The 20376-nt window shown below is 37.5% G+C and overlaps 1 protein-coding gene across 3 annotated transcripts in view; it reads left to right on the top strand.

Moving 5' to 3' along the window:
* KIFAP3 (kinesin associated protein 3) overlaps positions 1 to 20376 on the top strand; it is a 71300-nt gene that overhangs the window by 20188 nt on the left and 30736 nt on the right. For all 3 annotated transcript variants that reach the window (XM_054384097.1, XM_054384095.1, XM_054384096.1), the window contains 7 exons: positions 9341 to 9441; positions 13895 to 14003; positions 15301 to 15413; positions 16358 to 16523; positions 16752 to 16877; positions 17257 to 17355; positions 18506 to 18591. In XM_054384097.1, coding sequence (XP_054240072.1) covers positions 9341 to 9441; positions 13895 to 14003; positions 15301 to 15413; positions 16358 to 16523; positions 16752 to 16877; positions 17257 to 17355; positions 18506 to 18591 — 800 coding nt within the window. The remainder of the gene's footprint in view (positions 1 to 9340; positions 9442 to 13894; positions 14004 to 15300; positions 15414 to 16357; positions 16524 to 16751; positions 16878 to 17256; positions 17356 to 18505; positions 18592 to 20376) is intronic.

Genomic DNA, 20376 nt, shown 5'->3' with positions numbered 1-20376 from the left:
CCAGCCTGTATTTGTGCTTTGCACTATATGAAATAGTGTGGTCAGTCCCAAGCAGCAATAGTCTGCTTTTGTCAGTTGCAGTGTGTCAAGCCTGTATGCCTTATTGATTTGAGCATCCTGACCTGATGGTGTTAATTTCTCAGTGTTCCAAAGCTCACTGAGAATGTAGCAGCCACCTGATCTTATGTAGAAGTCTAAGGACTGTGCAATAGCTTGCAAATTCCAAAGGACAGTGTTTTCTATGATGAGTTCTTTATTGAAGCTGGAGGTAATCAGAGCAGAGGGTAACTTTGAGAGTGTGATTTAGTCTTCAAGGAAGAGTCTGTCTTCACTAGGTTCATTAACAGAATTTGAGAGTTTTATTATCTAAAATATTTTCTGCAAACTGCTGAAATTCCTCTGATATTTTTCTTTTCTTTAATGAGCAATCAAAGAATCACCCAACAATTGTTATGTTGGATTTCTTAACAATCAGGTCTTGACACAGTGTGCAGCCAAGCTGGTTTGTATGTTGACTGCTGTTTAAAAACCTAAGAAGTACTTTGCTCTCTAATTAACGGAGTGCTGTGGGTTTTTAATGTTCTGCTCCTTTTATGAAAGTTTCTTTTAAGACAGCTTAAAGTCAATGTGTTCTCTTTATGAGTTCACTTGGCCTTTTTGTAATGAACTTATTATGGAGCTTCACACATCTGTTGAAAAATAGAGCTTCTTATAGGCTACTGCAGTGTTTTTTCAGACTTTAATAGGCCTCGTTTATCCTATAAAGAAACATACATTTTCTTACCTGATCAAGTGAGCAAACAATAGGGGTCAGATGTGGCAGAGACCCTAACAAAAAGCATATGTCTAGCCATCAGGGTGAGGTAAAGTCATATCGGGATTGCTTGAAGTTATTAATGGCAGTAAAATTTATGCTTCCTCCTGTTTTCCCAATTAAATGGAGAAACCTTTTTTTCCTAAGGTGATTCTGCAGCAGCTGGTTCCAATACTTGTTGTGTGAATATTGCCTGAGGTGTCTCCATTCCTTTATAGAAGAGGCTGGCTGAAGCACATTAAGCAACAGTTCAACTACAGGGACCAGTCTGTTGGAAAGCAGTAATTATTAAGGGATTTATTTTAATGGTAGTTTTTTTAGCATTTGTGGTGAGTATGACCCAGGCTTAAAAAGACCCCAACACAACAAACAAAAAAACAGACTAGAAGAAACACAATGCAAAAAAAAAAAAAAATCTCTTCAGCATTCAACTTCTAAATCCTTATTAGAAGTGCAAATAAACATAGCATGCAGACTTAAGGAGAGTGGTGGCTACACAATGTGCTTTATAACCCAGCACTTAGATAGTGTAAGTATAGAGTAGACAGCAAAATTTAGTGTTATTGAAAAAAATTGACTTCTGATGTTTAAAAGTAGAGAATGTGGAAAGATGTCAGTATTGCTAACATCGTGTTTGAAGCAGAAATAGAATCCCAGCTACCTTTAAGGCAAAATCCTTCACCATATCTCTGGTTCATACTACCGGTAAATTGTAGGGAATGATCAGGAAAGAGGAACTGAAACACATAGCATCATATTTTAAATAAACAAACAGCTTTTTTAAGTCTGTTATCTTAGTTTTCTGGCTCCTTTAACACTGTCCAGAGTTGGAAGCAGTGTTTTTCCATTTTGTACCTATTATTGGAGGATCGTTGCTAAGCTGAGCAGTCAGCTTTTGACTGTTTGGGCGAGTGAGCGCTCATTGCTGTGATGTGCTGCTCACAAGTGCATGTGTGTGTTTAGCTGTGCGTGTTACTAGCTTTTTTTTAATGAAGAGGAGAACTTTGGTGTAGCACAAATTAACTGCATGAGTGTTGACTGAAAATAAACTGCTTATGGCAGCAGTAAGGGTGGGAGTGGATAGATGGCAGCAAGCTAAAGATGAGGGAATTGTGTTGTTGGAAATTCACCAAACTGATGAATTGGAAGGATCTCCTGACCCGGTATTTCTACTGTGGGGCTTACAATAAGTGATTGTGTAATTGTATTCTTTTAATTGTTTCTTTGCATATTGCAAGAGAAAATTAATACTTGCCTGTAAAAAGTAAATCTAGTCGTCTTCATGAACTGTTGACATCTGAAAGCTTTACAGGGCATAACTTGGGTGCCTAAAGCATGACAGAACAGAAACAACCAGCTCTAGTTTCTTGGAAAATCTCCATAAAGAAAGGGTGGAGCACTCCTAGTCTTAATCTATGGTAACATCTTCATAAAGCCTGTATGAGGGCCAAGGTAGGAGACAGAGGAGTGCCTTTTTCAGAGCCCTAGTGAAGCCTGCACGCAGAGGGATGGTCTCAGAGGATCACATGGAACAATTTTGCAGATGGAATAGTCCTGTAAATCCTGAGGCTTTTACAAGTTCAGATGTAAGAGGGATGGTTACAATCTATTTACTCTTTTGGAAATGTGGAAACATCTTAACTCACAAGTTTCTGCTGGTTATCTAAGAGTTTCTCAGATGATCTTCTCCAGGAAGATCCCCATGTCTGTAGCTGCTAAGTTAAAAAACTGTTTGTCGGTTGATAGTATTATCTTCAGATCTTTTGAGCTGGTAGGAGAAGAAATATGCTAACGTAAAAATTTATTGCTCTGTAGTGAGTATAGAGCTGGTATATCTCTACACAGTATAACCAGTTTCTCCTCTTTGCATGATGGGTTACAATTTTACATACTTGAACAGTCTCATTTTGTAAAGCAAAATATTTGAAGCCGAGGCTTTCATTTATTCTTTTCAGAAAAGCAATCATATCTTGGAGAAACTTGTAGATCCTCAGCACACGACCTTTTAAATTTAAAACTGATGTTTTCACAATAAGAAAAATGCAATTGAATTGTTTACCTTTGTGCCAGGACTGTGCTATTGCTTGCACAGCAACAGTGTCTCTTGACTAATACAGAGGTTAATTCTTGCTGTCTAGAAGACTCAAAAGCTCGATTTATAAGTTTAACTCCACTGTTTGGATTTAACTTTAGCTTTGTACTTCATCAGCTCTGAAGTATGGATAAAACCAGTTCCCATTTTAGTGCAGTGAATCATCCCTTTCTCAGAGTGGAAGGTAGTGTCCTGCATTGTTTTTTTCCCCCTCCTTCCAGCAGGAGCATTTTGAAATACAGCTGTACCATCCATTAGAACTGAGGTTGCTCTGCTATGGAGCTGTGCACACAGAGCCAGAAAAACCCCAGCGTGGAAAACCTCCATGTATTTCCATTCCCAGTGAATTCTGAACAAGAAGATTGGAAGGGATTTTTTAGAGCAGAGAAGTCTGAGTATTTTCTAGTAACTGCAGTTGGAGCAGTTGTTGTAGTTTAATGAAATGTAGTACATATATGGCAAAAAAAAAAGCATAGCCTATAAATCTCCACTTAATTGTGTAGCATTTAATCTGTGTAGCTTGGTGGAAACTTCTAAAGAAACAGCTTTGCATGGAATTTTTTCCACTTATTTTGGAAGTTAATGTTTTCCTAGTTTGATTCAAACTAAGAACCATCTCTTAATTTCCAGTCTATTGTAATAATGGTAGTTAGTTCTTTTTCTATTCCTTGGTTTCTTCCCTGGTCATAGTCTGACCCAAAACATGTAAGTTTTGTGGAGAAAAAAGATTGACTTTATCTTCTTCCTTCAGGATAATCCTGTTGCCTCATATTTTCTTTCTAACCTGAACTTCTAACTGTCTTATCTCTGTTTTTTGCAGTGTATGGTATATTAAAGCTAAATTGGCTTCCAATTTCTATGAGGATTCACATGGGTTCCTAAATTACAAAAATAGGCATTATTTTTCTGTAAGATTAAGTTTCAAAAAAGGGTGTATCTAAATTTAGCAGCATGATGTCTACCCAGTGGCTATGGTTTATTGTCTTTTATGAGTAGCAATACTGCAGTGATGTAATTGCTGTATATTTTTCAGTCTGTCTTGCATAGAGCTCCAGGCAAAGAAACTGAGCCTGGGGCTCCAGATGCACAGCTTCATTTTTGTCCATAGCTGTAACATTAAATAACTGAACCCAAATTCATCTTTTATTAGTCCTTTGGTTTGAGATTCATCATTACAATTCCTTCTCTGTTTCATAGGGGAAAAAAAATGGTATCCATGTTTCAGATGTGGCATGCACTTAGTTCTTTGGGGGGAGGAAAAAAACCAACCTAATGACAACAAAAACAAAAAAAGGTAACAATAAAAAACCCAACAACAACTCAACACCGAAAAAACCAAAACAAAAATCATGAAGCAACAACAACAAGAAAAAACAACCACAGCAAAACCAGGACTTTAAGTAAGGCTTAAGGTATGAAGCCAATTTCAGATAACAAAGATGGCACAAGACGAGTTATTAGTATGTAATTAATATCACAATGTATTATTTACAATGCTGAGTCTCCTTGAGTATGAGCAGATTTGAAAATTCTTTCAGGTTCTCTTGATAAAATAAACTGATCTATCCAATGTGATTTGTATTTACATATATAAATCAAACCAATATGTCTAAACCACACATGGAGTAATTTAGTCCAACTGTTTCAGAGCAGGTTCCAAGGAATCATATGGGTTAGAGGTAAGGAGAGATACCTTTCTATCACTTTTTTTTTCTCTAAGATCACTGCTAGTTGTGATACATGTTACTGAACTACATGATTTCGATGCTTTCTGACAGTGTGAGACAGCATAGAAATCTGATACTCAGTTTGTGACATTCTTATCCATCTAGCTTTCTTCTTTGTCTAATTCTGCAGCAGATTTGACTTGAGAGTCAGGGTTTGAAACTGAAATGAAGCTTCACTCTGCCATTTTAATAGGTATTTACCTTGGTTTGTGTTCTGGTTTTGATTTAGCATAGTTAATGTTTTGCACATGAGCTGGATAAGGGTATACTTTGTATCTGATGTGGAGACATTGATGATTCCATTAGAAATGATGGGTACTTGAATTACTGATAGTGTTACATTTCAATAATTTAGTCCATAATTTATATTCTCATTTTCACTTTAGCATTTGAAACCTGAATGCTGCTGCTCTAACTTAAATTAGCATTTCAGTTTTACAGCTTTAGAGCTTCTTTTTTATTACTGTGGAGCTAATGGAGGATTTTTTTTTTTTTTTCATTTTAAGCTCACAGACTCAACCAAACTGCAGGGCCTGATCTCAAGATCCAGAAACTTTTTTTCTTTAGCCTCTGCTACTAGAACCATTTAGATCATTAACCTTAGTAAGAACTAGACATGGAATTCAGGCATTGCTCCACAGAACGGGCACATGGCTTCTTATTAATGTTCAAAGGCAAAAAATCTGAAGCCATTTTGAACCCAGAACCCATCATGTATTTATTTCCCTCTCTAATTTGCAGAAAACTAGTTGTGAAAACAGCCCGAGGGACCTGATATTTTTCCATCCCAGCTGCTCCAGCTGAACTACAGCTGCAAAAAAAATCTGAGTATTGTTTCTATAAACTGTTGAGTGTATTTTATAACACAATATTTCCCACAAAATCAGTAACTGCAGTTAATGACCGGTTTGTTAAGGCATTAACTGCACTCAGCTGGGAATGACCAATTTCTCTGGAATGACTATAAGAGCTAGGGATAATTCAGTAACACTTTCAAATAATTATATGATTAATTAATGGTAAATTCTTGTGGAAATCCTATCAAAGTATTTGTGACCCCCACATTTAATATCCAATGAGTTCATTATGATTCATGTTTTATTGCCATAAATACCAGAAGAATCCATAATGACTAGGCCATTATTTTCCAGGGCTGCCCTTACTGCTCTAGGCCATTTGGCTATTCCACCTTTAGCCATAAAAAGCTTGATCTCAAAAACATCAGCATTTGTAGGCCACAACTTTCTGGCATCCCACCAAAACTTTTGTAATTTTTATGAACATGCTTAGAGATCTGGTTTTTCTTTTCTTTCTGTTGCTTTTTCTAGTTAGTGGAATAATTGATGCCTACTTTACCAAGTCAAAATGAAGTCTTCCTTGCAGTTTGCTTTTTCTTATGTGGCCTTCAGCAGTGGTCAAAAATAGCAGTTAAGCTTCGGAAAGCTTTTCTCCAGCCAGGTACTGGGCAGGATTTGAAATGTTTACAGCCAAATCTCTAAACAGTGACTGGCTTAGGGTTTTATTCGTTAGCATTCAGATAAGTATAAACTGATCGTGGACAAGTAAGCTTGGTGATGGCATGTTCAAATAATAGTCAGTAGCTGCCAGTTGTATTTTTGGGAGTGAAGTCTCTATGTAGAAGGATGGCAGTTAGCTGGAATTTTCAAACAGTATGTCACTTATTACCTTTTATACACTTTTCAGCCTGAAAGATGATGCTTAGTGTTGGAAATGCTGTAGCTGTTGAGTCTATTCCCTTAACTAATTTTCCACAATCTGGTTTTGCATTATTTCCAGTCAGCTTTCTAATAGGCTGCATGCTTCCTAATTGAGCACAAGATTTACAATTGCATTAAATCGCATTGGTTGTGCTTTGGAACAGCAGCCTCCTCTTGATTTTCCTGAAGCATTTGATTCTTTGGATCGTGAGCTGCCACTGTTCTAGTCAACTGAACTGAAAAAAAAAATTACAAGGTTTCACTTTTTCTCCACCAAGGTGCTTCTATAGGGAAAGTGGGACAGTGAAACGTTCAGGCATCAGCCTGAAATTTGGTCCTTTCTGGGAAATTAAAATGAAATTAAACTTAAAATGCGTACAAAAATATTAAAAGCTGGTTTAGTTGCATACTGTTTTATTTTAGCTTTAATTCTATAGTTTGTTTCCATCTTCAAATTAGTGGAATTCAGGATCTTTTTTCTGTTTAGTCACAATTAAAAAATACTTCCTTGCTGAGCCTGTGCAATCAGTGCCTGTGACTTAAATTCTCTGAACTCTTCTCTGTTCCCTGTGTTGACAATAGGACAGGGAAATTCAAGGAAAATGGTTCAGTTAACTGCACAGCAAGAAGGCACTTAAATTGAACTCTTCTATTTGAAACTGTAGCTGTCTTTGCCTTTTGTGTGCCATGAAATCTGCCTACAGAACATACTTCAGGAAAATGATTTAAGTGCCAGAGTCATTAAAACCCAACTCTTCAAGAGTTCATTCAGATACAATCAATTTATTTTAATTCTAATAGTTCTTCACATGTTACATGGAGTATCTAGGTTGTCTTAATTATTTTTAGTAGTTTAGAAACTGAGACAGTATTGTCATTTACCACTGATACCCAAGGTGTTCTTCAGGCTTCAAAAAAGTTGTGCTCTCTGGAAAAAGAGAAGAGAAGATTATGCAAAGAGTTTCTTCTCAAAAATCAGGTGGCCTTTGCTGCTGTAGTAGTGTGTTGTGCTTGAAAATAAGCTACAAGTATTGCCGAATACCAGGAAATTGGTCTTGCTACCAAATATAAGACTTGTGTCTTAGAAGTAATGAAGCTTGTAGAAATAAGGAGGAAAAAATATTCATGGAGGACAGAGATTAAACAGCTATAAGATAGCATCATTCTTGTTGACTGCCTGCCAGTTCTGAAGGTCTGGTCCAACTTCACTTTGGTTTCTTTTTCCTGTTGCTGTTCTGGGAAGCCAGGTTTCCTCCCTTTTATACTGGCTCACCCTTTGCTTCACATAGTTTCCTGCATTATCCAGGAAAGTGTAATTGTAATTTTAGTCTTAAATTTGAGCTTCTGTAAGACTGAGTCTTAAATAGAGGCACAGAAAGAAGTGTTAGGAACAGTGTAAACAGTTCTTTTCCTAGCCTCATGAAATTTTAAGGCATAATTTACTCTAAATTTTTATATTTGCATAGAAGAAGCCTTTAGCTGTATGCCTGGGAAGCTTATTTCATGTAATTGTTGGGTTTATAGCATCACCGCAAGTGAACAGGTAGATAAGAGGACTGGCCACAAGAGAAGCACCAAAGTTAATAAACATTTTGTTTGCTTAAAACAGAGTGCCTATTACTTTAGCAACTTTAGTGCTGTCTGTGCTTTTGTTTTGATACTAGCCAGAGTGGCTTACAGATTTGGGCATTATCTTTTGTCCTGCTGTGAGGTGTGTGGAAGTTTGTCAATACAGGTCATGTTTTTGCAAACAGGTAAGAATCCAGAAGAATCTGGAAGGTCAGCTGGGTTTTAGGTTTGGTATGGGAAAGATTACTTCACTTTTGTATGGCAACTGCTAGGAAGGTTTCATGAGGTCTGTTTTTGGTAATTTTATCTGGAAAAAAGTGCAAACATGCATTCTTAGGATAAAGGCATCATATCCTTGCTGCTTAAAGGAAATTTCAGCTCTCAATGGTGTATGCAGAAGAAAAAGCACTGTGTTGGTTGCTGTTTGAGGTCTCGATGCTTTACCAAGGTGTTAACCAGATATGTTCTATCTTAGCTTAAATAGAAGTGGGAGGTAGGATAGTTTTGATCAGTTGTATAAGAACAGTGAATAAACTGAGTTGATGATCTTATTATATCCTGATCTAACTAATATGAATGTTCAGATGAATGCTTTATCTCATATATAGCCAGTATCCTGCTAATGCAGGGCTAGAGGAGAGCTCAAGAGAATGCTCAGTCCAGATTTCAGTAGTGAGTCAGAATCAAATTCGTCTGTGTTGTTCTTAAACATTTGTATGTTTGTCTAAGGTTTTATAGAACCTTTCAGTTAAATATTTCACAGACTACTCACATTAACTGCTCCAGATTTTCTTGACAATATTTTTCTCTTTGGTAAGTATTAACGTGAAAATCTACGGATGTTGACTTTGAAATGTATGAACACAAAGGGCACCCATAGGACAATATTATCATTCAGGTTAATAAAACAATCAGTTTGTGACTTACTTGAAAGGCACTGGATTCCTTCTACAACACTTTTTAGTGGTTTTTCTTATTTTTCTCTGGCAGTGGTACATTCTTTATAATTTCATTTTGAGGCAAGCTTGTTGTTTCATCAGGAATATTCACAGCTGAATTGATATTACCTGTGATATTTAATTTCATATCTGGAAACTGATGAAAGCTTTACCTGCATGGCCTGTCGTTGTTGAGTGTTTCTTTCACAAAATAGATCCCCTGTGGAGTTAAAGAACAGTGAAGTGTTTTGAGGTGCTGGGGAGAGGGGGAGTAGTTAATGTTGGCTTTGTTGCCTCTTTGTACAAACTTGTGGTTTGTTTGGGCAGGCCAGGTAAGACCCTTTCATTAATGTTGCATTTCTGATTTAATTTTTCTCTCTGGTAGGTAGGACTTCCATGCTTTGAATTTTCCCCTTTTAAGCATTTAAAACAGCTAAAATACCAGGCTTCTATTAATAAGGATTTTTTTTCCCCCTTTCTAGCAAATGAAAACTACAAACAAGTAGCAATGTGTATTCTGTATCACATAAGCATGGATGACCGCTTTAAGTCAATGTTTGCATACACAGACTGTATCCCACAGGTACGTGCATAATTTTATGGATGACGAGGTGGTCAATGCAGTTTTCCCTATGCCCTCGCTCTCCTCACTCGTAGCACAGCGCGCACTGACACCCACAGGTGAAACTGGGAACAACCATGATGATGCCGAGTCGGTAATGAACCACCTACCATCGGCCACGCTGACTGCTCTTGCAGTCCCCAGCGTGGAGAGATGACATTCTCTGCAAGTGCTGCTAATGCTTGAGCTGCATCAATGAATTGGTAAAAATGCAGATGACCTGATGAATTTCTACAGAAGATTGGGAATGCTTGAAAGAGATTAAAGCTCGTGCACAGCAGGGAACACTGTGGAAAGTATTTCCTTTATGGTTTTAGGAGGCATTCTTTTGTGATCCCATTGGGTATCAAAATTTCAACGTCTCCAGTATTACAGGATATGAACTGGAAACCAGCCAAGCAGTGTTACGTTGCTACATGACAATTCCTTTTCCAACTGCATGCATATACAACAGGGGAGACTTGAAGACTATGGAAGGCTCTTCTTCACTGGTCATTCAGGCTGCTTTATGTTCCATAATATTTTGTCTCCAGTCATGGGCTTTGATCCAAGCACAGACAATGTAATGTGGTTTTGTGTGCTTGGGTTTTGTGTGTTTTGTTGTGTTTTGTGGTTGGTTTTGTTTTTTTCAACGAGCACCAAATTTTCTTTTCCTGATCTTTTTCTCGATCCTGAGGAGGCTGGAGTTGAGAATGCCTGTGCTGCAGAAATGTAAAAGCTCTTTGGTAGCTTTTTCAGATTTGTACCACGATAGCTTCTTTCCTGCCAAACATGTTTTTGACATCAAATATATCCAGAATGGGAAGTTGCCATGGAAAGTTTTTAAGAATGTTTCTGGTCATTATCTCATGACAAAAGTGGTGATGTTTTTCCAAATACAGGAGGATTCTGCAGAATGAAGTGGGGAGAAGTAGTGGGAATAACTTGTCTGTGTTACAAAATGGTCATGTAAACATCCTGCTGACTGCTTTTTCTGCCACAAGAAGCAACTATATCTTAAGGCATTTCCATGATAAAAGGTACCTCCTTTGTTCTGAGCAGTTACCAGCCAAACCAGAATTGATGCACTGTGTTTCTGGGCTCACATATTAAGTGCTTTCAGGGGGTCTTGGCATGTTTTTTTAGATGTCCAGTGCCAAATGTGAGGAACTGTGGAAACTTCAGTGATATCATACTCTGAACTTTGGAGAATGTCATTGTTCTGACAGGCAGTGAGTGCTCAAATAGTGCTTACAGAGCTGTATCCGAAGACTAGTGGAGCAGGAAACAAGTCTGCTGCCTCCACTGGGCTTTGGCTTAAGCTACAAAATTGATAGGATACCTGTAGCTATTGATGTTTTAGTGGTCAGTGTGATATTTGCTGCCAGCACTTCTAAAAGCACAAGCTGGAGAACCAGAGCTTACACTTTAGCAATGAATGTTCAAAATTAGGATGATTAATAAGGAAGACAAAGGTGGCAGAAAACATGGGGAAGTGGAGAAGAAAACAACCTCTTTGAAAGGATTCCCTGCCATCTTATTCCACCCAGAAAACCAAATTCTGTTTTTAATAGTAGTATGTGCCCTTCTGTGGGTTTGCCTTTTGAGCAAAGGTGTATGTGTGAACGGGCAAATACTTGGTAATGAACTTTGAGCTGCTGCAGAAAGCGATGGAAAAATCAGTCCCCTGCTGTCACTTGGAACAGGCGAAGCGCTTGACGAGGGCTAGCGCGTGCTGTCCTGGGTACACATCCTCGTGGATTGCAGGAGTTAGTGGGTGCTATTCTAGTAACAGTTAAAAGTGAGTATTAACAGTTCATTCTTGTTTAGACCTCAGCAATGCGTGTTTTGTTTAAATAGGTGCAAATGCCATCCAGATGCTTATAAAAGCCTTTATTGGTAATAACCTGGCCAATCAAAGGGCATGGTTAGGCAGTGATGTCATGGTGATATTTAATATTTTACCGCAGAGCAGTGTGCAAGGTCCTCTGCAGCTACCCACATGTTTTCCACCACAGTTGTCCTGTTTGGCCCCTCTTTGATCTATAAGCTTCTTTTCAGCTTAATGCTGGTAAACGTCCTCTCTTGACAGCACCCTTTGCTCCTGTCCGCCATTATCTGCTGAAGTTCAGAAACCAGAGCATCACTTCAAACAGAAGAGTTAGGGAGTAGCCAGTCAGGAGAGATTCCTGAGGCATGCAGTTCTGGCATAATCATTCAAAGATGTTTGAGCTGGGCTTGGGGAGGGGGTTGGACAGAGGTGTATGTGAACAGAGAGCTGTGGGGGTTGGCCTCTGGTCACTGGTAAATAAGTGAAGGCAGGTGCCAGAGAGTCTAGACACAGTGATTTCAGTCCTGGTCTGTGGTATCTGATACTCAATATGGGACTTGTCTGATTGAACACTACTGCCTCTTCATTGCACATGCTGCAGTCTTTTTACTGCCTTCCTGTTAAATCAGTAAAAGATGACAATGGACATAGTAAAAGCAGAACAAATTTAATTTTAATATTTCCTATTTGGCAGCAATTACTCTTCCTTTTGAAGTGGCACAAGAAGCAATCAAATTAAATGAAGACATAATGGGAAACATGGAGCTCGTACGAAACTATTATTTTAAAATTTGAACGGCTTTAATTGAAACTGGATATATTTTTTCTTTTTATAGAGAAGCAGTTCAGTAATTAACAGTGTAATCCCATCTTGTTAAACATCTAATTTCCACAGATTTTTGTATTGTGTAAGTAATGAGAATGTTTCCCTTCGAATTATTTGAAGGGTTTAAAAAAAATCTGGTTTTAAAGGTTTTGTAACAGAAGAGTTGCAGGGGGTGGCTTTTGAATGCTCATGCTCTACTCGTTAAGTGGCAGCTTTCTTCTCTGGTTAATTCACTCTTATATGGTTGTCAGGCTTACGGATTTAATAAACTAGGGATTTTATAAGTTCTTGAGGCATCCCAGGAAAATCTGATTATACCTTTTTAAGAAAGGGAGGAAGAAATCAATGACAGCTTTTAAATCAGTACATGAAAGTCTCAGGAAAAAAAAAGAGATGACTAACTGTTGTAACACCATTATTTTTTAAAAAATTTGGTCTGTTTGGAACGACAGTCTGCTATCTGATAATAGAAAAACATACAGAATTACTCTAGTAAAATACTTTGGAGTGAAATTCCTGCAATCCTATTCTTCCCTGCTTTCTCCCCTTCACCACTGTCCACCCCCCTCCCATCCTCAAATGGGTTGCTCACCCACTTAAAATTTTCAGTCCATTACAAACTATCTTTCCACCAGGGGGCAAGCACACAAATACTTAGACATTAGCTGTTCCTTTCTTCTCCCCCCACCTCTTTCTGACACAAACCAAGCTATGTTTTTTTCTCTCTCCCCACCCCCTTCTTCTTCTTTTTTTTTTTTTAACCTTATGCCCCTCTTATCTTTTGGTTCAGTTGTTTCTATTTCCAGTAATCTCAGTCTTGTCATCACACTGCTTGGTATTACAAACTTGTCTTATGGACTAAGCAGGTTTTAGGAGCAAATAGGATGACGTCCTGCGGCCCCTCAGTGAGGAAGCCCTGCAACCTGTTTGCTGTGGTTGGAAATGGAGCAAAATAAATGGATGTATTTGAATCATGTTTGTATGTTCTGCATGCCTTTTGAAAAAAATGTTCATGTTGAACAGACTGGAGACTAGGCAGCCTGTTATGTCATGGACAGTAGAGGTGCCAAGGTGTATAAAATGAGGGCAGTCCATTATGTTACTTGCCTAAGGAACCATCTGGGAATTCACTGACACTTATTAAGTGGTTGGAGCAGGATTACAGGCAATTGTCTGCTTGTATTAACCCAGGTTGTCCTGTCCTGTCCTGTCCTCTTAGCAAAAGAATAGGACTGATACTGAGAAGTCTTTGTTATATGGCAGGGTTCAGCTCAAGCAATGGAAGCTGCAAAGATAAAGCACATGGCTGCAGATACAGCTGATTTAGCTATAAACAGAGTAATCTCACAGCAAAATAGTGGCAGAGTTTTTCTGCAATTTAGTAATCTGTTTAGAGGCATAATTTTATTAAACAACAAATTATTGATCTGACTTCCTGTCATTTTCTATCTATTCCTTCATGACTTAAAAAAAAAAAAGGCAAGCAACCCAATAAAATAAAAAATGTAGCAGTAGCATTAGAATGTAACTGACCCAAGTTAATTTACGGTGATGCGTGGCTGCTCTTTTTGGTATCTTAATAAGCACTGTTGTCCCCAAAGAATGGAATTATGCATCTTGTGCCCTTGAACTTTATAACTTTACTGTTCCTGTGGAAATGCTGAATATTAATTTAAAAAAATGTTTTTATTTTTTAAAAAGCTTCTGTAGTTGCCGTAACATTTTTTTAAATGCTTTGGAAAGATTAATGACTTAAGTGTGCCTGTGTTTCTTGGCAGTTAATGAAGATGCTTTTTGAATGTCCTGATGAGCGAGTTGACCTGGAACTTATTTCTTTCTGTATTAACCTTGCTGCTAACAAAAGAAACGTACAACTCATCTGTGAAGGTAAGTGTGCTGAGATGTTGCTGTGTTCTTGGAGATGATAACACTTTATCCAAGTATTTTTGTAAATTCTTACCTGTATAAGTAATGTATATTCGAGTTCTTTATAAATGTATGTATGTATATGTACTTTTCAAATATATCATGCACCTTTTTGGGTAATGATTGTAAGCAAATGGCTGTATCCTCCCCAAAACTGGCCTTGGTGGCAGGAGTGACACTGAGTAGCCACATATCTCTTTATATGTACACATAGTCAGAATCATAAAATGGTCTGGTTTGGAAGTGCCCTCTGAAAGTCACTCTGCAGTAAGCAGGGGCATCCTCAACTCCATCAGGTTGCCCCAAGGCCCTGCCAAGCCTCACTTCAAATATCTCCAGGAAGTTATTTAAAGCACACAGAGGACATCACTACATCACTGTGGAAAACTGTGGAGAGATCAGGATTTTGTTTTGCTTGATGCTAAAGTTCATTTTCACTTAATTGGTGTTTCATCTGCCAGTACCAAATGAAGAGCCTAAGTGATGTAATTTAATTGCATCCTTCTATTTGCTTTTTCTTTTTTTTTTTTTTTTTTAAACTGAGTGCCTTTAGTGTTCTGGTATTTGTTACATGGCATAGGTGGGTTCTGCCTTTCAGTAGCTCTCTAGATTGCTTTTTGAATTTCATTATTTTAATACTAGCCATTTTAAGTTGATTATTGTTATTCAGTAGCTCAGATTTTAATTTGTGCTCAATTTTTTCACTGTGAACTACTGCAAGAAATTAGTAGAGTTTTAAAGGGACATTTGCAATCAACAGATTCAGTGGCCAGCATGCTCTGTTTTGTATACTCCCACATAATGATCTCCATGACTGGTAAACAGTCTTTTAAAACCATAACAATGTGTTTGTTCCATGTGGTGGAGAGAGAAGTTTCTAAGCTAGTACCCTCACCTGAGCAGCATCTCCACTGACTGCACTGGATTGTAGGTTCACATCTAGAACCTTTCTTGGTCTGAATAAATAACTAAGCCCACCTGAAACAGTTATCCTCCTTTTTAAACGTCCCACCAGTGCATATGGTTATGGTAGTTGTTTTAGAGAGAAGCTACAGAATTTAATGCAGAGCACGTCTTTTCAAATGAAACTTGGAAGAAGAAATAGGTCCTGTTTAAGGGCTTTAGAAGGAAAATCTTTTAAAAAGTTAAAGATGTTTCTTTGTGCCATATATATTGGGTTTTTGATCAACTAGTATTTTCCTTGGGTTTATGATCTTTTGTTACTTGGAAGATTGCTTAATTGCTTGTTTCTTTTTAGGAAATGGTTTGAAATTGTTAATGAAGCGGGCTTTGAAATTTAAGGACCCATTGTTAATGAAGATGATCAGGAATATTTCACAACATGATGGGCCAACTAAAAGCCTGTTTATTGTAAGTATAGTCTGTTACCTAATGGGATCTCTGATTCTTCCTATTGGAAAAGATTGGCTTTGAAGAGCTGCTGTGTTTTGTCTTTACAGAGTATGCATTTAAATTTCTTGCCTGTCATGGGTTGATTTGTGGTTGCTTGCTTGTTTTATTTTTTTTTTCTAAGGCTATCTCAGTTCATAGATCAGGGTTTGGATCCCTTACTACAAGGGAAACAGATCTTACTCTGTATCCCTGCTCCAAAACAAACAATACACAAACAAGAAAACAAACCCCCAACCCAAACTGTACATTGTAACAATTAACAGTTATCCTAAATCTCTGCTTCTAGAGCTAGAGGGCAAAATTAAACAGAGTGGTTTTTTTTCACTGTGCCAAGTGGTTTTTTTTTTTTATAAATGCATATTTTGGGTACTCCCTATTTAGTTAACCATGTAAAGCTGCCCTTTCAAAAGAAGGGAGGGGAAAACATCCTATTTCTGGAAATTTTAAACATACTTTTAAAATGGGGATTGCACATCAAATTGTCTTAAAGCACTATGGAATTAGTAAGTAGAATTCATGATTGCCCTGTTCATGTCCCCGGAAAATCTTGTTGTTATCCCTTAAAAATCTTTAGGAGGAGTTGTCCATCACTGACGCTAATGCAGTATGATGTTAACTATCTTCTTCCCCTGTTCTGCAACAACTTGTTCAAACCGTGTAGGCTACTTTTGGAACATCTGAAAACATTGTCTGCATCTCTTGAAAGTGAAAAGGCAGAGAGGAAGAATGCTGAAATGTTTTCTTGGATTATTCCTAAAATAGGAACTACCTCATTAGCTCTCATTTCAGGAGAAAAGTCTCTTTACTCTTCTTTTGAGAACTAGTTTTGATCTGAGCAAGTTGTGAGTTCTTCACACCTCCGGGTTGTTGACCTGTACTGTTTATTGTTGTGTTTTCTTTAGGATTATGTTGGTGATTTAGCAGCTCAAATATCAAATGATGAAGAGGAGGAATTTGTGATTGAATGCCTGGGAACACTTGCAAATTTGACCTTACCGGATCTGGACTGGGAACTTGTGCTGAAAGAATACAAGCTGGTTCCATACCTCAAGGACAAACTAAAACCAGGTCTGTACAAAGTTTGGTTAGACTTTTGAAATAGTGTCTTAAAGAGTGGTTAGAGTGCTCATTCATAGGAGAGTCTGCTTACCTTTACAATTTTTGACTTTGGGGAAACATAACAATTTTGTTTGGGGAAACATAACATTGAAGAACAGGGTCATATGTAAAGATAAATATACGACTGCCACAAGATAAAGAATTTCTAAGAGGTAATACTGCCTTATGACTTACCAGGTTCTGCAGAAGATGACCTCATTTTGGAAGTGGTGATAATGATTGGAACAGTTTCTATGGATGACTCTTGTGCTGCTCTGCTGGCTAAATCTGGAATCATCCCTGCACTCATTGAGCTTCTGAATGGTATATTGCCATGTTTGACTTGTTTTTCAGAGAAGTTTAGCTAATATAGCTGTGCTGTGACTGAGTGCACCAGTCATATCCTCTTGTGATGCTGGGGTGGATGTTTTGTATATGAAAGGAGAAGCAATTGCTCAGTTATTAACAGAGAGATACCGATGAGTGATCTCATAAATCTTTTTTTCCACACCTCCACAAGTCTTGCTGCAATCTGTGGTCTTTCTGCTTGACTGGAGCAGTCATTTTGTGTGGTCATGAGATGAAATCTCATGCATACCACTAAACTGTCTAGCTGATAGGTAAGAGCTAACTAAACATCAAGAGTTTATCACTGTGAGATCTGAAATTGTGGGGTGTTTGTTTTTGTGTTTTTTCCTTGCAGCTCAGCAGGAGGATGATGAGTTTGTCTGCCAGATCATCTATGTATTTTATCAGATGGTGTTCCACCAAGCCACCAGAGATGTCATTATCAAGGAAACCCGTATCTTTTCAATTATTAAACATCTAGAATTACAGGACTTAATTTACCATCACTGATATTAGGCCCATATTTCTCTTACATAAACCTCCTGATCTCAGAGGTTTCTTTGTAAATGGTTTATTTCAGCTGAAGGAAAAAAAAATCCAAGCAGCCTAGACATGTTGAAGGACTGCAAGATTAATAGTAAAGATTAAAATTTAGTTAGCTTTGAAACAGGGAGGAGGCTCACTGAACCAGTTCCTATCTAATATGAATTACTGTGTGAATTTATTTTGTAAAACGTAGTCAAAATCATAGAAATTTCTGTAGAAAAATTTACATAGAGCACAAATCAATTTTTGCACTGCACCATTATACATGAATGCTGGATAGTCTGAAGTTGTGTGCAGTAAAATACTTTAATAGCATTCTCTCTGTGGGAAAAGGGTGCTAGCTGTCTTTGTGGGCCTTAACTGAATGTTAAATTTTACTGAAACAAAGACTAGGTTGAATGGAGTCCTTGTAGGCCATGATGATGACTTTGTGAACAATACAAGGACCACTTCTTAATGTTCTTTTTCCTTTCAGCTCTGTGGAGTATCCAAGAAGCCATTTGGGATGTTGTCCTTTGTCTCCTGTTTGGACTGCTAGGTGGCTGGCTTCTAGAAAAAGAAATAAATCTCATCTCTCTTTATATTTGTCATGATAAAGCACCAACATTTGAACAGGACAAGTATTAATTCTGTCACTTGCACAATTAGAATATCTTCAATATTTTTGAAAAATATATTGGAAACTTTTTTTTTTTTTACCAAGAAAACTCACTGAAGGTCATAAAAGTCAGTCTCAAATGACTAAACCATTCCACAGAGTCTTTGTCTTTTAGACTAACATATTAGATGCATGGGTTTTCTATAACAGAGCAGAATGTATTTTCTCTGTAAGGGGCATAAAATTTTTCTTCTTTAGCAATTTTGAATAATATTTGGGTATCTTAAAATGTGATTTAAAAACCCCAGTAGTTGGGGGAAGGCTGCCTAACTTCACATGTGATGGAAAGTTTCTCGACTATGGTTCTTAAGGTAATTTGCAGTTTGAATAACTCCGGGCTTTGGCGGGGGGGGGGAAAAAAAAAAAAAAAAAGCTTTTATCCTTAACAGTTTCTTTTCAGAGGCTCCAGCATATCTTATAGACCTCATGCATGATAAAAACGCTGAGATTTGCAAAGTTTGTGACAACACTCTGGATATTATAGCGGTAGGTCTGATTTTTTTTTTTTTTTTATTTTATCAGCTGTCCTTCAGGAATATCTTTACATGAGATATATCTGAAATAATGAAGTAGCAGTAAGGAGAATATTTTTCATGGCATGGGTAAAAATTCTGCTTTTGTGAAACAATGACAGTCACTTACCTAGGCTGTGTACCAGGCTTCCAGAAAGTGTGTATATATTTTTAAAGTTCATACTTTACTCTACAGACACTTTGTAAAGAGTACTTCTTATGCTTAAATTAATCACATTACATTTAATTATTTCTTAATTCTCTAAAAAATGGCTCTTGTTATCCAGCAGCTTTTACTCAGCTTTTCTACAACACCTGATGCTAATATTTGTTTCAAAAAGAAAATATGAGCAGTGATCCTGAAGCTGATTGTTTTCTGCTGGCAGAACAACCAGTGTAATATTGAACTTTTTCATAGTGTTCAGCTCTTGGATAGATTTTATTTAGCTGCATGACTTGGTTTGTCCAGCTGTCCATTGATCACAATAAACTTTTGGGGCAGTTGTTTTATATTGAACAGCTAACTTGGAAAAAAGAAGGAATGCCAAATTATGAAGTGTTGTTGCTCTGTCAGCTCTTACAGCACATACAGTGTGCATAATCTCCTTCAGGGTATCCTTAACTTATGAGCATTGCTCTTTCTCTGGTGTTCTTTATCGAAGTAAAGACATTGCAAAACTGATTCCACTTAAAAGTTACATTTCATTGTTAAAATTCCTCCTGGCCTCTGGAACTGAATTAACTTCATTAGTCAAAAAAGAAATGTAGTGTCTTAGGATGGTACAGACTGTGCAGCCCCTGGATGTAGAGTAGCTATCATGAAATTAAATCCCATACACAGAAAGGACTTGAACTGTGAGTTGAGAGTAGTGTCTTTGACTACCTTAATGCTTTTTTTCCTAATGTATCTAGCTTGTTCTTTAGTTGAGTTACAGATATTGCAACTTATTCTCTCAAACATATAGAGCAAAAGACCTAATTTACACTGCACAATAGCCTGTTTTGTCTTTTGCTGTTATGGTCGTTAATAATGCCTTCAAATTTAATATTAATCTTAAAAAAAGAAGTAAAATGACATTTTCTGTGTTGGAATTCTTTTTATCTGGCTTTGGCTTTACTTCATGGGTGTATGGAATGAAAGTCATTAGTGACAGAGTTGTTGATGTTAAGGGCAAGATATCAACTAAGATTAATTTGACCTCAGTACTTAAGGTGGGCGCTACGTTCAACTTACCAAGATCAATTATGTCCAGTGGAAACAGTAGAAATATTTTTATCTCATGGCTGATGCTGCACCATCAGTGCTTCCAGCACTTGTTTTATCTTGGGGCTAGTGCAATTTCCAAATGTCTTGGGCATTGATTGGTTCATAAAGGCGAGCTTTACAATACGCACATAGTAGTATCTAGTTACTGAAAAAATTGTTACCATAAAATAAGTGTTGCTTAGTAATATTAGTATCTGGAAGAGTTAATACAATAAAACAGCTTCATTGTCAATATTAACATCTGAGTAAAATGTGCTTGGCTTTTTTCCTTCCTAAAATGTAATCTTTATGCTAGCTGTGAGTGACAGGGGATTGCGATGATAAAAGATGGGAAAGACTTCTCAACTTGCAAGAAGCACTGGGCAGAACTTCTAGGGCCCTGAGGAAGAATAGAGGGAGGAAATGGTGTGGCACTGCTGTTATTTGGACTAGAAGAGAAAATGCCAAGCACAGAGAGTAGTTTGTGTGGTGGAAAATGATTTTTTTTTTCTT

This window comes from Indicator indicator, chromosome 10 (genome assembly GCF_027791375.1).
Source record: "Indicator indicator isolate 239-I01 chromosome 10, UM_Iind_1.1, whole genome shotgun sequence".
Classification (NCBI taxonomy): domain Eukaryota; kingdom Metazoa; phylum Chordata; class Aves; order Piciformes; family Indicatoridae; genus Indicator; species Indicator indicator.
This window is presented reverse-complemented; position numbering and strand designations above follow the sequence as displayed.